At 42.5% G+C, this 15,507-nt stretch overlaps 1 protein-coding gene across 1 annotated transcript in view; it reads right to left on the bottom strand.

Annotated features, from left to right (window-relative positions):
* Positions 1–4,886: 4,886 nt before the first annotated feature.
* Positions 4,887–15,507, bottom strand: part of tbc1d5 (TBC1 domain family, member 5) — a 392,441-nt gene continuing 381,820 nt past the window's right edge. Inside the window, exon 24 of the mRNA XM_055656596.1 lies at positions 4,887–6,733. Within this exon, the coding sequence (XP_055512571.1) occupies positions 6,407–6,733 (327 nt within the window). The 3' untranslated portion in view covers positions 4,887–6,406. The remainder of the gene's footprint in view (positions 6,734–15,507) is intronic.

Genomic DNA, 15,507 nt, shown 5'->3' with positions numbered 1-15,507 from the left:
GTGGACTGAAAGTGAAAGAGCAGCCTTTCAATATCCAGACTGCAGTCACAAAGGGGAGACTGTAACCTATGCTGGTACAGGTGCACAACCTTTTATCCGAAAGCCTTGGGACCAGACACTTTTCGTAATTCAGAATTTGTCGGTCTTGGGAATGGAATTTTTTTAGCGTAGACTTTAATGGCTGGCTCAGTGGTAGAGTGTTCGGCTCATATCCGCAAGGTCGCGAGTTTGTGCCTTGATCCCGGTAGTTACTCGGTCGTGAGTTTGAGTCTTCAATGTAGTTTTTTCTTGCAGAATAAATGTTTGTATGAAATGCAGTGTAGGAGAGGTGTACTGACTGTGTGGGCAGAACTTTGGAAGTGATTGCCCACCAGTCTAAAAAGCCACTGTGTGTCTCCCTGTCCCTGGGATAGCAGGGGGCGATCAAACAGCACAATACCCCCCTCCCCCTCCAACTCCAGAGGAATCCGCTCCCCGATGGGCCGCTACGGCGACAAGTGGCAGTTTGCCCACAGCCCGAGCTGCGCCACCCCAAGAACACCTTGCACACCATCAGCTTCTGCCCCTACGTGTTCCTCTGGAGTTGGAGCGGGGCTGGGCTGGAGTTTTTGTGAAGTAGTCTGGATGAGTAACACTAATGCATTTTTCTGCTTGTTACTTTTATTGCGACAGGGTTGGAGTATAAGATTATGGATGTTTTGTTAGAGTTGAAATTCGCTGCCCCCCGCAGATCGTGAAGGATAGATCATTAGGTATATTTACGATGGAGATAAATAATTATTTGAAAGATCATGGTATCATTTAAAAATAAATTGGATAGGCATATGGATGAGAAGGGAATGGAGGGTTATGGTATGAGTGCAGGCAGGTGGGACTAAGGGAAAAAAAGTTGTGGCGGAACGGACTTGTAGGGCCGAGATGGCCTGTTTCCGTGCTGTAATTGTTATATGGTTATAAAAGAATTGTTGGTAACTGGCACAGAAAAGAAGTTGAGGCAGCATCAAACAGCCTTGAGCGGCAGGGCAAGTCTAAACTGTCTGGTGGCTTACTGCCACGCCAATTGCTTGTGCTCAAAGCAAGGCATTGTGATCATTAAATTTAAATAACTAAAAAGACTAAAGGATAAATTTAAAAATGCCTTAGAACATTTAAAAATAATTGAACATAGTACAGGTGCACAACCTTTTATCCGAAAGCCTTGGGACCAGACACTTTTCGTAATTCAGAATTTGTCGGTCTTCGGAATGGAAATTTTTTAGCGTAGATTTTAATGGCTGGCTCAGTGGTAGAGTGTTCGGCTCATATCCGCAAGGTCGCGAGTTTGCGCCTTGATCCCGGCAGTTACTCGGTCGCAAGTTTGAGTCTTCAATGTAGTTTTTTTCTTGCAGAATAAATGTTTGTATGAAATGCAGTGTAGGAGAGGTGTACTGACTGTGTGGGCAGAACTTTGGAAGTGATTGCCCACCAGTCTAAAAAGCCGCTGTGTCTCCCTGTCCCTGGGATAGTAGGGGGCGATCAAACAGCACAATACCCCACTCCCCCTCCAACTCCAGAGGAATCCTCTCCGCGATGGGCCGCTAGGGCGACAAGTGGCAGTTTGCCCACAGCCCGAGCTGTGCCACCCCAAGAACAAGACGTACCTTGCACACAATCAGCTTCTGCCCCTACGGGTTCCTCTGGAGTTGGAACGGGGCTGGGCTGGAGTTGCTGCTGGCTGTGGGTCTCTGGGATCTCCGTGCTTGCACTGGACCTGGGGGTCGCTGTCCCGTTGGTCCTGACGTCTCCGGCCACCCCCCTGGACTGGAGCTGAGACTGGGAACTGTACCGCCCTTGCCCCCTCCCTCTGCAACGGCAAACAACCCCACTCTCCTGCAAGAGCGTTACAGTTCCCGGAGGATAGCAGGTGGCCGGAGACGTCAGGACCAACAGGAACCCGCTCCCCGATGGGCTCCTACGACGCCCCGAGCTGCGCCCCGTCATCCGCAACCCAGGTTCCTCTGTAGTTGGAGCGGGGCTGGGCTGCTGTTGGCTGTGGGTCTCTGGGTTCTCCGTGCTTGCGGTGGGCCTGGTGGTCGACGTCCAATTGTTCCTGACGTCTCCGGTGACTGCACTGACCTGCTGGCAGCCATCGCCGACTTGAAGACAGTGCAAAGCCCCCGCGCCGGTGCAATGAGCGGGGAGCTGGAGAGGGGAGGGAAGGGGTCACACACATGGCCGGGGAGCAGAGGGGTGTAGGTGGGGTGAAACTGAAGGGAGCGACAATCTGCTGCTGCCTACACTGTGTATCGTGTCTACCGTGGGAACTTTTTAACTCAGCGGGCAGGCAGCAGCAGATTGTCATTTATTAACCCTCCCGCGCAATATGCCCTCACCTTCTCTTTTATGAATGGGGATTTAGTTCCCCTTTCTTCCAGGACCGACCGGAGGTTCCGCTGTCACCCTGCGGGCCGCCCTCGGTGAACGTCCTGTCTCCCTGTCCCTGGAATAGTAGGGGGCGATCAAACAGCACAATACCCCCCTCCCCCTCCAACTCCAGAGGAATCCGCTCCCCGATGGGCCGCTACGGCGACAAGTGGCAGTTCGCCCACAGCCCGAGCTGCGCCACCCCAAGAACAAGACGTTATTCTTGCACACCATCAGTTTCTGCCCATACGGGGAGCGTGTTCTTCTGGAGTTGGAACGGGGCTGGGCTGGAGTTGCTGATCTGGGATCTCCGTGCTTGCAGTGGGCCTGGGGGTCGGTGTTCCGTTGGTCCTGACGTCTCCGGTGACTGGCACTGTGCTGCTAGCATCGCGACGTGAAGACAGTACAAAGCCCCCGCGCCGGTGCAATGAGCGGGGAGCTGGAGAGGGGAGGGAAGGGGTCACACACATGGCCGGGAAGCAGAGGGGTGTAGGTGGGGTGAAACTGAAGGGAGCGACAATCTACTGCTGCCTGCACGCTGTTAAAAAGTTCCCACGCAAGACTCACGATACACTGTGTATCGTGAGTCTAGCTGGCAGGTAGCAGCATATTGTCAATTATTAACCCTCCCGCGCAATATACCCTCATCTTCTCTTTTATGAATGGGGATTTAGTTCCCCTTTCTTCAAGGACCGACCAGAGGTTCCGCTGTCACCTCTGCGGGCCGCCCTCGGTGAACGTTTTCAAGGACCTTTCTTCAAGGACCGAAAAAATGTCGCTATTCGGAGGTTTTCGTTATTTGGATCGTCGGATAAAAGGTTGTGCACCTGTACCTCAAAAACCACATGTAATATTAAGGATTGGGAAAGGCAAAACTGTCAATATTTGTTCTGATTTTTGCTATTACAAATAGATTCTGATCACATCACTGTTCAGATATCCTTTCAGCTGGGTCAAATTGCATCCGTCCTTGTGCAGATATAAGTGATACTAATGTGGTAGCTACCGGCATTGCTGCAGACTGTACAATATCTCAGCTAGTTATATTGCTTGTCATGTCTGCTCTGAGACATTAATAGCATTGGGGGAAGTCAGCATAAGCAGCCTTGCTCTCAAGTCTTTGACAGGTGATTAAGCAAGCTGAAATGGGCTTTGTTGGTGCTGGTTCATGTTAACACTGATTCACAGAGCTGCCAACTCTCACGCATTGAGCTTGAGAATCACGCATTTTGCAATTCCCATGCTCTCACTCTGAGCACAGATTTCTCACGCACTGTCGTGAGAAATTCTGTAATCAACGAGAATTTCAAAAATGACAAAGATACTTGCAGGGGAATGTGTGAGGAGGTTATTATTTGTCTTTAATTTTAGCTTGAACCAGGACATCTGAAGATTCAAAGTTTAATATACTAATTGTTTTGATACTGACTCCAACCAGCCACATAATGAATATCATCCATTCCGGAGGTTTTATTTTTCTGATATTATTCAAACTTCACTTGGATTTCAATCACTTAAATGTAGAAGTAATTGGGAATGGGGAGCATTGGACAAAAATTTGCACTCGGTACATATTAACTGTAATATAATAATGTATGCATGTTGGTAGGTGCAATCAAGACAAAGATCTTTTTATCATTGTTGTTTTATGAATACCACAGCACAGTCCTTAAGTACCCTTCCTTGGACTCCGTCTGGGCCTGCAGCCTTGCGTGGATTGACCCTTCGTAGAGCGCACTGTGCATCCTGAGTGCCCAATGTTAAGACCTGTCCCTCTGCCATGGCTGGGGTTATTCTACTCCTGGTGGTGTTGCCAGTTTCGAAGTGGGCAAATAAGGTGTTAAGCCCCCCCCCCTTGGTCGCTATGCTCCCTCGGGCTTGGCCTCTCACAATTTCTCACTCCCAACACTCATCCAATGTTGGCAGCTCTGGGTTCATGATATCTGCAGTTTTTAATTCAATTTTCCGTTGGTAAGCAGTGTTGTGTAAATAGTGATATCATGGGGTGTGTCCTGATGCTCAAAGTGTTATGCATGCTAATAAGTAAATAATGCAAAAAGTGCCCGGAACAACTTTTCCGGTGTAACTAGTTTGATTAAATTGATCTTTGTTCAGAAAGATTCTAGTCAATAGATTCTAGGCCAATTGTTTGCTTTTTGGACCATGTATCCAGTTTGGGCTACCTTTACATTGCTGTTGGAATATCCTGAAAATGTAATGTGCCAGGGGAGTTTCTTTTTATCCAAATTGAATGGCAATTTCCTGAAATGTTACAAGATTTCAGAGATGTGAACTTGGAGCCTGTGAAATCTCTGGCAGACAATTTGTGCCAGGAGGAAATACATTTGCTTGCATTCATAATAGTTCATATAATTTTCCTGTTGAACGGAGCCTTATGGGTTGCATTTTGAACTTGAATACCACACTCTGTTTCCAAGATATGTTGTGGCTCTTAAGCCAGCATGTGAAATGAGTCACAGAATATGGTCTATTGATAATTTTATTCATTTTTTTAATGCTTGTAATATTTCAATTCATTAAGCAAGTTCTGCACTATTAGAATCATCATTATGTTTCTGGACAAAATTATCTTCTGCAATTTAATTTGTATAGGTCAGAATAAATTACAGGTTGTGCAAATAGTTTTATCCTCAGTACAATACATGGTCCTGTAAATCTATTCGGTAAAAAAAATCTTTTTCTACTGATAATTTTGTTTAATAACATTGTTTTCTATATAATAGGTCAATACTTCAATAAGCACATCATTTGGATATGGCATTTGGTATACATTCTAAGTAGTTTCTCGGTGGCTCACTGAAGATTTAAGATGTATTAAAAGGTTAAGAGATTTTTCATAAAAACGCTGCAGTAAATCTTGGTACAGGTACAATGCTTTCCAGTGATTTTTCTCAGTTACACACTACACGTTCTTATACCACATCCAAAATTAAGCTTTGTAGCAATAATTTGTAGAATCAAGTACCACCAATGGAAGCAAAATCTGTGTTACAGTAATTGCTTGGTGGAATGCAGCAGATTCGTATAGTAGAAACAGTATAAAATATACAGGCGGCTACTTTTAAAACAACTACTCAGCAATATTGACTAGATATTCATGAAGCCCCCAGTGCCCAACTTTGCAAGTTGCTCCAAGGCGAGAGTACATATAAGAGAAAGTATTTGAATAAAGATATCATTGCTAATATTTGTAAAATTGGAAGCACAATGTAAACACATTTCAGTATTATTTTGATGAAGTATTCAAACAGCAATTAGAATAAAGGGCTATAAAGCTCCAGACTCGGAATCAAATTGGCAGATTAATAAAACGGCAAAAGTCTGATTTCATGTACCTGTATAATCATTAATTGATAGAGGCGTTAAGGATCCAGGGACTAAGAGGTCCAGTGCTTCTACAAAGGGAAAAGACACTCGTGCTTTTCTGCATTTCAAAATGCCATCACAAACTTGTGGGGGGGGGGAAGTACCATTATTAATTAATTAAAATCTTTATCCCTCCAATAGTTATTAGAAATACCCATATAATTTCAATGTCTGAAATTGTTATATTTTGTTCTGAACAATAAAACTCCCAAAGTCCTTTTTCTGCTGAGGTGAGAGTGCAGGTGCAGTGCAGTGAAACGAGCACAATCCCCAGACCGATTTCTGTACTGGTTTGTATACTCTTGACCACCGTAAGAAAAACCCCATCTTACAAGGCATAACAGTCTGACCTACTTGGGAGAGAAGCTCAAAGATATCTGATGAGTGGTGTGGAAGTGAGTTAGTCAAAAGGTAAGGAGTTACATTTGATGTCTGTGACCCAACATTTAATTACATTCCAATATTCTTTATTAAACACAGGTATATATAAACATTATACCACCTTCAAGCTGAGGGAGGAGAGTTTCAGTTGTTAATCAATCCTTATGGAATTTTGTTAGTGTGCAGATAAATGGCTTTTGCATTGATGGGGAGAATAGTTCTGACTCGGAACCTTTCAGATGTCCAGAGGGCTGACAATTGTGAAATCGGAATCCTTGCTGTTGCTGCTGTCATCATCTGGACTGGATTCCGAGTTGCTGGATTGTAGGCACAGAACCCCACCTGTCAGAGGGTCAGAGAAGACGGAAGACTGCGGTGTGTGTTTTCCAGTCGCTTCAGAGGCATGGGATGCTCGTAAGGTTTGTTGTTTCTCTGATGTGGCTCCTGTTGCTTCCAGTTTCTTGGATAAGTGCTCGTGCATTAAGTCATCATCTTCCTTTGAAACTAAGATGTAGTCATCTGAATTTCTACCGTCTGAATTCAGGGAAGTCAGCGATGTGACCTAAATCATAAATAAGGCATCAGATAAGAACTAGATTGCCGTCATCTTTCTTTTCCATTTTATAATGTAAAAATCAAAATATGTTCCCACTTTTCAATCAAGCCAAACATCTAAGCTTTAAAATTAAGTTTATGGTTCAAATACCTGCCCCGAGAGTGTAGAATGTGAAACAAAGAACTGGTGATCAATGGGCCTGTTTTCACTCTGTATCTCTAAACTGCTCTTCTTTGTTTAAATAAATCTAACAATTATTTTTTTAAGAACTAATTAGATGTAAATGTAATCTGAATTCTGCCCAGATTTTAAACCATTACAATGTTTATCAACTTCCATTTAAAATTTGGATGGTTGCTGAGTATTTCATATTCAAACAAAGTTTATGCAAAAAAAACCTTTCCTTAATCTTCCAGTTTTTTTTTGATAACCTTTTGTTTACCTTCCACGATATAGGTGCTACAGGCGAGATAGAAGTGGGGATATTTGATTTATTTATTCAGGTGGAACATCTCGGCAGTATCTAAGATGACATTACTGAAGGATTGTCTAGTGGATTATATGGATTAAGGTGGGAAATAAAGAGGGGTGATCACCTTGTTGGGATTGTATTATTGTCCCCAAATAGTCAACGGGAATTAGAAAAACAAATAGGTTGGGAGATTGTTGGCAGCTGCAAGAAGATTAAGGTTGTCATAGTATTGTCACAAAGCCCCTGTCCCACCTTTACGACCTCTGCCGAGTTTGCCCTTGACTCGTACTCGCAGCATGGTCGCCACGAGGTCGTAGGTAGGTCGTAGCATATTGTGATGCTAGTCGTAGGTACTCGAGGCATCAAGTAGGTCGTGGCGTTTTTTCTAGCCTGATAAAAAAATGTCCACACGTAAAAGCATGGAAAAAATCAATACTTTTTACTCATAGGCAGGTTGTGATGCTAGTCGTAGGTGGTCGGAGGTGGTCGGAGGCAGTCGAATAGCTCCGGGGTGAAAGAAAGGTCAGTACAAAAAGCAGAACGTCACCTCTTTCACTCCAAGGCATGTTCATTCATAGCTGGAGAGTTTTTTGGAGAGGAGAACTTGAGTTTTAGAGATGGCACCAAAAAGACAGAAGCTCAGGGGGAGGGCACAACCCTAAAAAAAAAAGCCATGCAGGTGTTGTCCACCCAAGAGGATGTGATGCCACAGGAGGTGATCATTTATTGTCATTGCCCCAGATAGGACAATGAAATTCTTGCTTTGCCTCAGCACAACAGAATTATAGAAGGCATGAATACGGAACAGATCAGTGTGTCCATAAACCATTGTATAAATATATACACACATGAATAAATAAAACAGATAAAGTGCAAATAAACAGATAATGAGCTATTAATTTCAGAGTTTTGTTTGAGTTGAGTTCAATAGCCTGATGGCTGTGGGAAGACGCTGTTTCTGAACCTGGACGTTGCAGTCTTCAGGCTCCTGTACCTTCTACCTGAAGGTAGTGGAGAGATGAGTGTGTGGCCAGGATGGTGTGCTCCTTGATTATGCTGCCAGCCTTTTTGAGGCAGCGACTGCGATAGATCCCCTCGATGGTAATAGAAACTTACAAAATTCTTAAGGGGTTGGACAGGCTAGATGCAAGAAGATTGTTCCCGATGTTAGGGAAGTCCAGAACAAGGGGTCACAGTTTAAGGATAAGGTGAAAGTCTTTTAGGACCGAGATGAGAATTTTTTTTTCACACAGAGAGTGGTGAATCTATGGAATTCCCTGCCACAGAAAGTAGTTGAGGCCAGTTCAGAGAGGGAGTTAGATGTGGCCCTTGTGGCTAAAGGGATCAGGGGGTATGGAGAGAAGGCAGGTACGGGATACTGAGTTGGATGGTCAGCCATGATCATATTGAATGGCGGTGCAGGCTCAAAGGGCCGAATGGCCTACTCCTGCACCTATTTTCTATGTTTCAATATGAAGGCAGGTAAATCTCCTGAGTCTGATGAGATCTACCCAAGGACACTATGGGAAGCTAGAGAAATTGCAGGAGTTCTGTCTTGGGTAGAAGAATCACCATGAGATGCCGGTAGAAAAAGAAAAACATGGGAACAGTGAGCCCAACATCTGTGGTAGGAATGTTACTGGAGAGGATCCTGAGGGATAAGATGTGTGCATTTTGTAGACTGATTGAGGATGGTTTTGTAGGTGGGAGATCATGTCTCACAAAGTTGAGTGAGTTTTTTGCAGAAGTTACTAAGAAGGTTGATGAGAGCAACACTGCAGTCTTTATGGACTTCCATAAAGTCCAAAGGCAATGCCTTTGATAAGGTTCCACTTGGTAGGCTGCTGTAAAAGGTTGGATCACTTGGGATCCAGGTAGAGCTAGTTAACTGGATACGGATTTAACTTCATGGTAGGGTGGTGGTGGAAGGTTGTTTTTTAGACTGGAGGCCTGTGACGTGATGTGCCTCTGGGATAGTGCTGGGTCCATTGGTGTTTACCAACCATAGCAATGATTTGGATGCAAATGTATTAATCAGAGATGCAACTAACTCTAAAATAGATGGTATCGTACATGATGAAGCTGGTTATCAACAATGCAGCAAGATCCTGATCAGTTGGGCAAGTGGGCTGAGGGATGACTAATTGGAGGAATTTTGACAAAGATCTTTGTATCTAATCTCTTCTGCCGGCACCTAATCCATATCCATCTATATCTATGTGCCTAAAAATCTCAAATACCACAATCGTTTCTGGCTCCACCACCACCCTGGCAGTGTTTTCCAGGCACCCACCACTGTTTATTAAAAAAAACTTGCCCCTTTCACCTCGAAGCTAGGCCCTCTAGTCTTTGACATTAGCCTCTTCTGTATCCGTGCCTAATATATTCCGCTGTGCTGATGCAAAGCAAGAATTTCAATGTCCTATCTGGGACATATGAAAATAAACTCTTTTGACTCCTCTTACATTAGGCATTCTAAATTTAAATCACCAGCAATTTTTCATTTAATGTAACTGCACTGGGGTAAAACTGAGGAATGGAATGTTATTTTAAATAAGGAAATTAGAATTTAAGTGATGCTTTTGAATAGTCTCATCCATTGTTGATTTAATGTTAGGCCGAAGGCAATAGCACTTTAACTAGCTTGTGAAAATGATGGCAGCGCATTAAAATATCATTCAACAACTGTCATGTTCATTCTCTGGTGAACCATTCTACCGGTCCCAGCTGTAAGATGTACTTTGTTGGCTATTTGTTGAACATGTTCTATAAATCTATTAGAAATTTAGTAAAATGCATCTCGTAAACATCATTTAAGAACAGGCATATTCTTGGAAGTATTGTCCAGGATGCCTGTCATCCTGGCCAATCACCTCTTCCATTCCCCCTTTTCCAGAGATATTGCCATGTATCTTGTTCTTAATTCAACCTCATTCCCTTTTCTTTCTCTATTGATGATGTTGAATTTCCTCATATGAATTTCTAGGAAATGAGTGGAAAAAATGGTCGATCATTTTACAGCAGTATAAGACCTTGGTAGGCCACATTGGAGTTGCAGAAGAGGTTCACCGGGATGTTGCCTTGATTTGAGTGTATTAGGATTGGACAAAATTTGATTATGCTGTTTGCTGCACCAGAGGATGAAAGGCAACTTGATTGAAGTTTGCAAAATTATAAGGCAAGTGGAGTCAGCAACTTTTTCCAAAGTGGAAATGTTAAAAACTAGAGGGCATACGTTTAAAAGAGATGTGAGACAAGCTTTAAAAAATAGTTTTGTATGTCCCTGAAAAGCACTGCTAGAGAAGGTGGAAGCAAATACAACAGCAATATTTAAGAGGTATTTGGATAGGCTCATAAACAGGCATGGAACGGAGGGCTATGTAACATGTGCAAGCAAATGAGATTAATTTAATTTGGCATCACGGTCAGTGCAGACGTGATGCCTGTTTCTATTATTTTTAGGCAGAATAGCCTCATCGGTGGTAATGGGAATGGTAACAAACCTTTGTAACTGATTTATAAGTTTGGGTTTTTGGGTGAGTTTCGTACATTATGTATTATGAGTTTAGTATTATGGGTTTTGTTAATAGTTATTGTGAATGTTTGACTGTCTAAGACAAACTGCTATTGAGCTGGGAACAGTTCTTCTACCACATCAAATCAACACTAACAGCCTACTGGGGCCAAGCATAGGTACGCTGGGGTTAATGGAAGATCAACCCAATTGATCAGACCATTCTGCTGCATTTTAACCACTTCTATCTCCAAAGTTCCCCTTTACTTGAATAACATTTCCGCTCCATTCACTGGGAAAATAATCAAATTATACTCCCTGAGGGAATCTATTTTAGTGCTAATATAATTTATGTGCAATAAAGTAATATGGATTTTAAATGAAAATTAACGTGTTTGTTGCTAAAGGCAGTGATTTTTAATGTTTTTTGATGGTCATGGACATACATTATCTCTGAACCTGAGGTTAATCAAACAAAAAAAAGGGCAAATTTATCATTTGTGTTCAGTGAAGTGAGGTTTGTTTGTCTTAAAAGTGGACCCTTTCCCTCCTGGGGAATCTGTTGATACAGAGTAAGGGAAGCATTTGCCCAATGCCACAAGTGCACCTTTTGGACATGGAATGGAATTTGCCTGTTCCAACCACTATGTGTTCCCACAAAGAAAAATCACAGCCAGCATGGGGGCAGGAAAGCAGGTTTGGTGGGTCAGGGACCCAAGTTAGATGGAGATGGATCAGATGGTAGGTTGTACAAAAGTGAAAATAAATGAATGTAAGCAGGGCTGTGTCTATGTTGGATCGAGTCTCTCATTCATAAAGCGTGAAAAGAATCATGAACTAAGAATATAGCTTATCATAAAAAATCATGAACTAAGAATATGGAAAGTCAGCTTTGAGTGAATTTGTTTCAAAAAGAAGATCAGATATCATCAGTTTCACTTCTTTCTTGCAGATCATCCTCTGTGGCTTGCAAAATAGTCCAAATATGCAAGGTGAGAGCAGAAAAACGTGGAAATATTGAGCAGATGAGAGAGCATCTGTGAGACAGAAAAATATTAACAAATCCAGGTCAATTAACTATTAGAAGAGGAAAGTTTTGAAAACAGATTGAATTTTGAGTTGGGGAGAAAGGGAGGGTTTGAAAGAATGCTAGAACTGTGCTGTACAAAACACATCTCTCTTCCTCTCACAGCAGCTGTTGTTTGGTCTGCAGAAGGTTTCCATGATTTTCTACTTTTGTTTCAGATGACTTGTATTTGCATTTTTAGGCATATAGTTCTGTTATAGAAACAAAGTTGGTGAAGGAGTAGGCCATTCGGCTCTTTTAGCCTCAATATGATCATGGCTAATCATCCAGAATCGAAACCCCGTTTCTGCTTTTTCCTCAACACCCTTGGTCCTGTTCGCCCTATGAGCTATATCTAACTCTCTCTTGAATGCATCTTGTGAATTGGCCTCCACTGCCTTCTGTGGCTGAGAATTCCACAGATTCACAAGTATTTGGCTGAAAATGTTTTTCCTCATCTCAGTCCTAAATGGCCTACCCCTTATTCTTAAACTGTGACCCCTGGTTCTGGACTCCTCCAACATCAGGAACATTTTCCCTGTCCAATCCTCCAAGAATTATCCTCGTGGATAAGCTTTTCCCACTGAGAGTAGGGAAGATTCAAACAAGGGGACATGACTTGAGAATTAAGGGACAGAAGTTTAGGGGTAAAATGAGGGGGAACTTCTTTACTCAGAGAGTGGTGGCTGTGTGGAATGAGCTTCCAGTGAAGGTGGTGGAGGCAGGTTTGTTTTTATCATTTAAAAATAAATTGGATAGTTATATGGACTGGAAAGGAATGGAGGGTTATGGTCTGAGCGCAGGTATATGGGACTAGGGGAGAATATGTGTTCGGCACAGACTAGAAGGGTCGAGATGGCCTGTTTCCGTGCTGTAATTGTTATATGGTTATATTGTTAATTATATATGTTTCGAAAAGATCTCCTCTCATCCTTCTAAAGCCCAGTCGATCCATTTTTCATCATATGTCAGTCCAGCCATCCTGGGAATTAACCTGGTGAACCTACGCTGCACTCCCTCAATAACAAGAATGTCCTTCCTTAAATTAGGAGACCAAAACTGCACACAATACTCCAGATCCAGTCTCACCAGGGCCCTGTACAAATGCAGTAGGATCTCCTTGCACCTATACTCAAATCCTCTTGCTATGAAGGCCTACATGCCATTTGCTTTCTTCACTGCCTGCTGCACCTGCATGCTTACTTTCAGTGACTGGTGTACAAGGACACCAAATTGTCCTCGAGTTAAATCAAAATGGATTGTTTTTGTACTTTCAGGCTAAATCAGTTCCTCAGTTCATTTGCAGAGGGTCACTTTCTGAATATTTTTTATTACAAAATAATACCAATAATTATTAGTTATTAATTAATTGCCAATAATGCCAAGAATTAATATTGAAAAACTATTGTTTAAAAGGTTACATTAAAAGAAAATTGTTTACTCAATGTGTTACGTTTTAAGGGGAGAGGTTTAAATTTTCAAATCTGATACCCTTCTGTTAGTTTACAGTAGGTTATTTTCTGATTTTTTCATTGTAAAATCACACCATTGTGCAATAATTATCGATAATCATTAATAATGAACTATTGTTTAAGGGTGGCACACTGGCTGGTAGAGCTGCTGCCTCATAGTGCCAGAGATCTGGATTATATCTCGACCTCTGGTGCCGTCTGTGTGGACTTTGCACTTTCTCCCTGTGACCATATATATGGGTGTCCCCAGGTGCTTGTTTTCTTGCCCACATCCAAATGACATGTGGGTTAATTGGCCTCTGTAAAATTGCCCTTGTGTGTAGGGAGTCGATGAGAAAATGGGATATTAAAATATAAGAACTAATATGAATGCTTTTTGACATGAAAGTCATTAATTCACATGCTTTCGGAATAGATTTTTAGCGTAGATTTAAAAAGTTCCGCAAGGTGCAGTTTGCACCCTTCGGCAGTTACAGCTTGTTAGTTTTTTCTTGCAGAAAATGGCTTCATTCTCTTGATCTTTGATGTTCTCTGTTTTTTGAAGTGAGCCAATTCTTTTCTACTCCATGCTAAAATATAATGCGCCCCCTCATCTACGGGTCTTGAGCTGGGAGTTGTGGGCTGGCTTTTCTCTCCGACTGTATTGAATGGCTTTTACAAATACACAGCAACTGATTTCACTATAATCGATCCTGCTCATTTGCATCCTTTTAATCGGTCAAGTAAAACTTGAACACAATTTTTCTTTCATTAAACGATTTTGACTCTGTATTTTGATTTTGCCTGCCCGCTTAGTTAAAAAGTTCCCACGCAAGACTCACGATACAATGTCCTGGGGATTTAGCCACTAACTCTGCGGGCCGCCCTAGGTCGTTTTGGAAATGGACTGAAAAACATTTCTCAGTGTTAAAGATGTTTGGCTAACTGACCTATATTTTTCCATTTTCTCTCTCCTTCCTTAAAAGTGGGTGTTAAATAGATATCTTACTGGAAACTAGGAACATTTTGGAAGATAAGAACCAACCGAAGTGTCATCTTGCGAATGATGAAATTGATGAGTTTGTGGGCAGGTTTGCAGATGGTATGAAGAGAGGTAGAGGGGCATGTGGTGTAGAGGAAGCAGGGTCTCTGCAGAAGGAATTGGACTGGGCAAAGAAGTGGCAGGTAGAATACAACATATCAAAGTGTGTTGTAATGCACATTAGTCATAGGAATAAATGGGAAGAGAATTCAGAAATTGGAGGTGCAAAGGGACTTGGGAGTGTCAGTGCAGGATTCCTAAAAGGTTAATTTGCAGGTTAAATCAGTGGTAAAGAAGTCAAATGCAATGTTAGCAATCATTTCACAAGGACTAAAATATAAGGTTAGACCACACCTGGAGTATTGTGTGAAGTTTTGGTCTCTTAATCTGAGGAAAGACATTCTTGCCATAGAGGTAGTACGGAGAAGGTTCACCAGACGTCAGGATTCCTGGGATGTCAGGGCTTTCATATGAAGAAAGACTGGATAGACTCGGCTTGTACTCGCTAGAATTTAGAAGATTGAGGGGGGATCTTATAGAAACGTACAAAATTCTTAAGGGGTTGGACAGGCTAGATACACGAAGATTGTTCCCGATGTTGGGGAAGACCAGAACAAGGGGTCACAGTTTAAGGATAAGGGGGAAATCTTTTAGGACTGAGATGAGGAAAACATTTTTCACACAGAGAGTGGTGAATCTGGAATTCTCTGCCACAGAAGGTAGTTGAGGCCAGTTCATTGGCTATATTTATGAGGGAGTTAAATGTGGCCCTTGTGGCTAAAGGGATCAGGGGGTATGGACAGAAGGCAGGTACAGGATACTGAGTTGGATGATCAGCCATGATCATATTGAATGGCGGTGCAGGCTCGAAGGGCCGAATGGCCTACTCCTGCACCTATTTTCTATGTTTCTATAAAAGCAGGGATGTAATACAGGAGGCTTTATAAGGCACAGGTCAGACTACATTTGGAGTATTGTGAACCGTTTTGGAAGGATGTGAGGAATGATGTGTTGTCATTGGAGAGGGTCCAGTGGAGGTGTAGGAGAATGGTCCTGGGTATGATGGGGTTAGTGTATGATTTTTTTTTGGTTGTGGGCTCACTGGAGTTTAGAAGGATGAGGATGAACCTTATTAAAACTTACCGAATTATGAAAGACCTGGATAGAGTGAAACTGAAGATTATGTTTACACTAGTAGGAGAGTAGAGGACCAGAGGACACAGCCTCATAATAAA

This window comes from Leucoraja erinacea, chromosome 2, assembly GCF_028641065.1.
Source record: "Leucoraja erinacea ecotype New England chromosome 2, Leri_hhj_1, whole genome shotgun sequence".
In the NCBI taxonomy this organism is placed as follows: domain Eukaryota; kingdom Metazoa; phylum Chordata; class Chondrichthyes; order Rajiformes; family Rajidae; genus Leucoraja; species Leucoraja erinaceus.
Note: the sequence above shows the minus strand (reverse complement) of the source record. Positions and strands in the feature narration are given on the sequence as shown.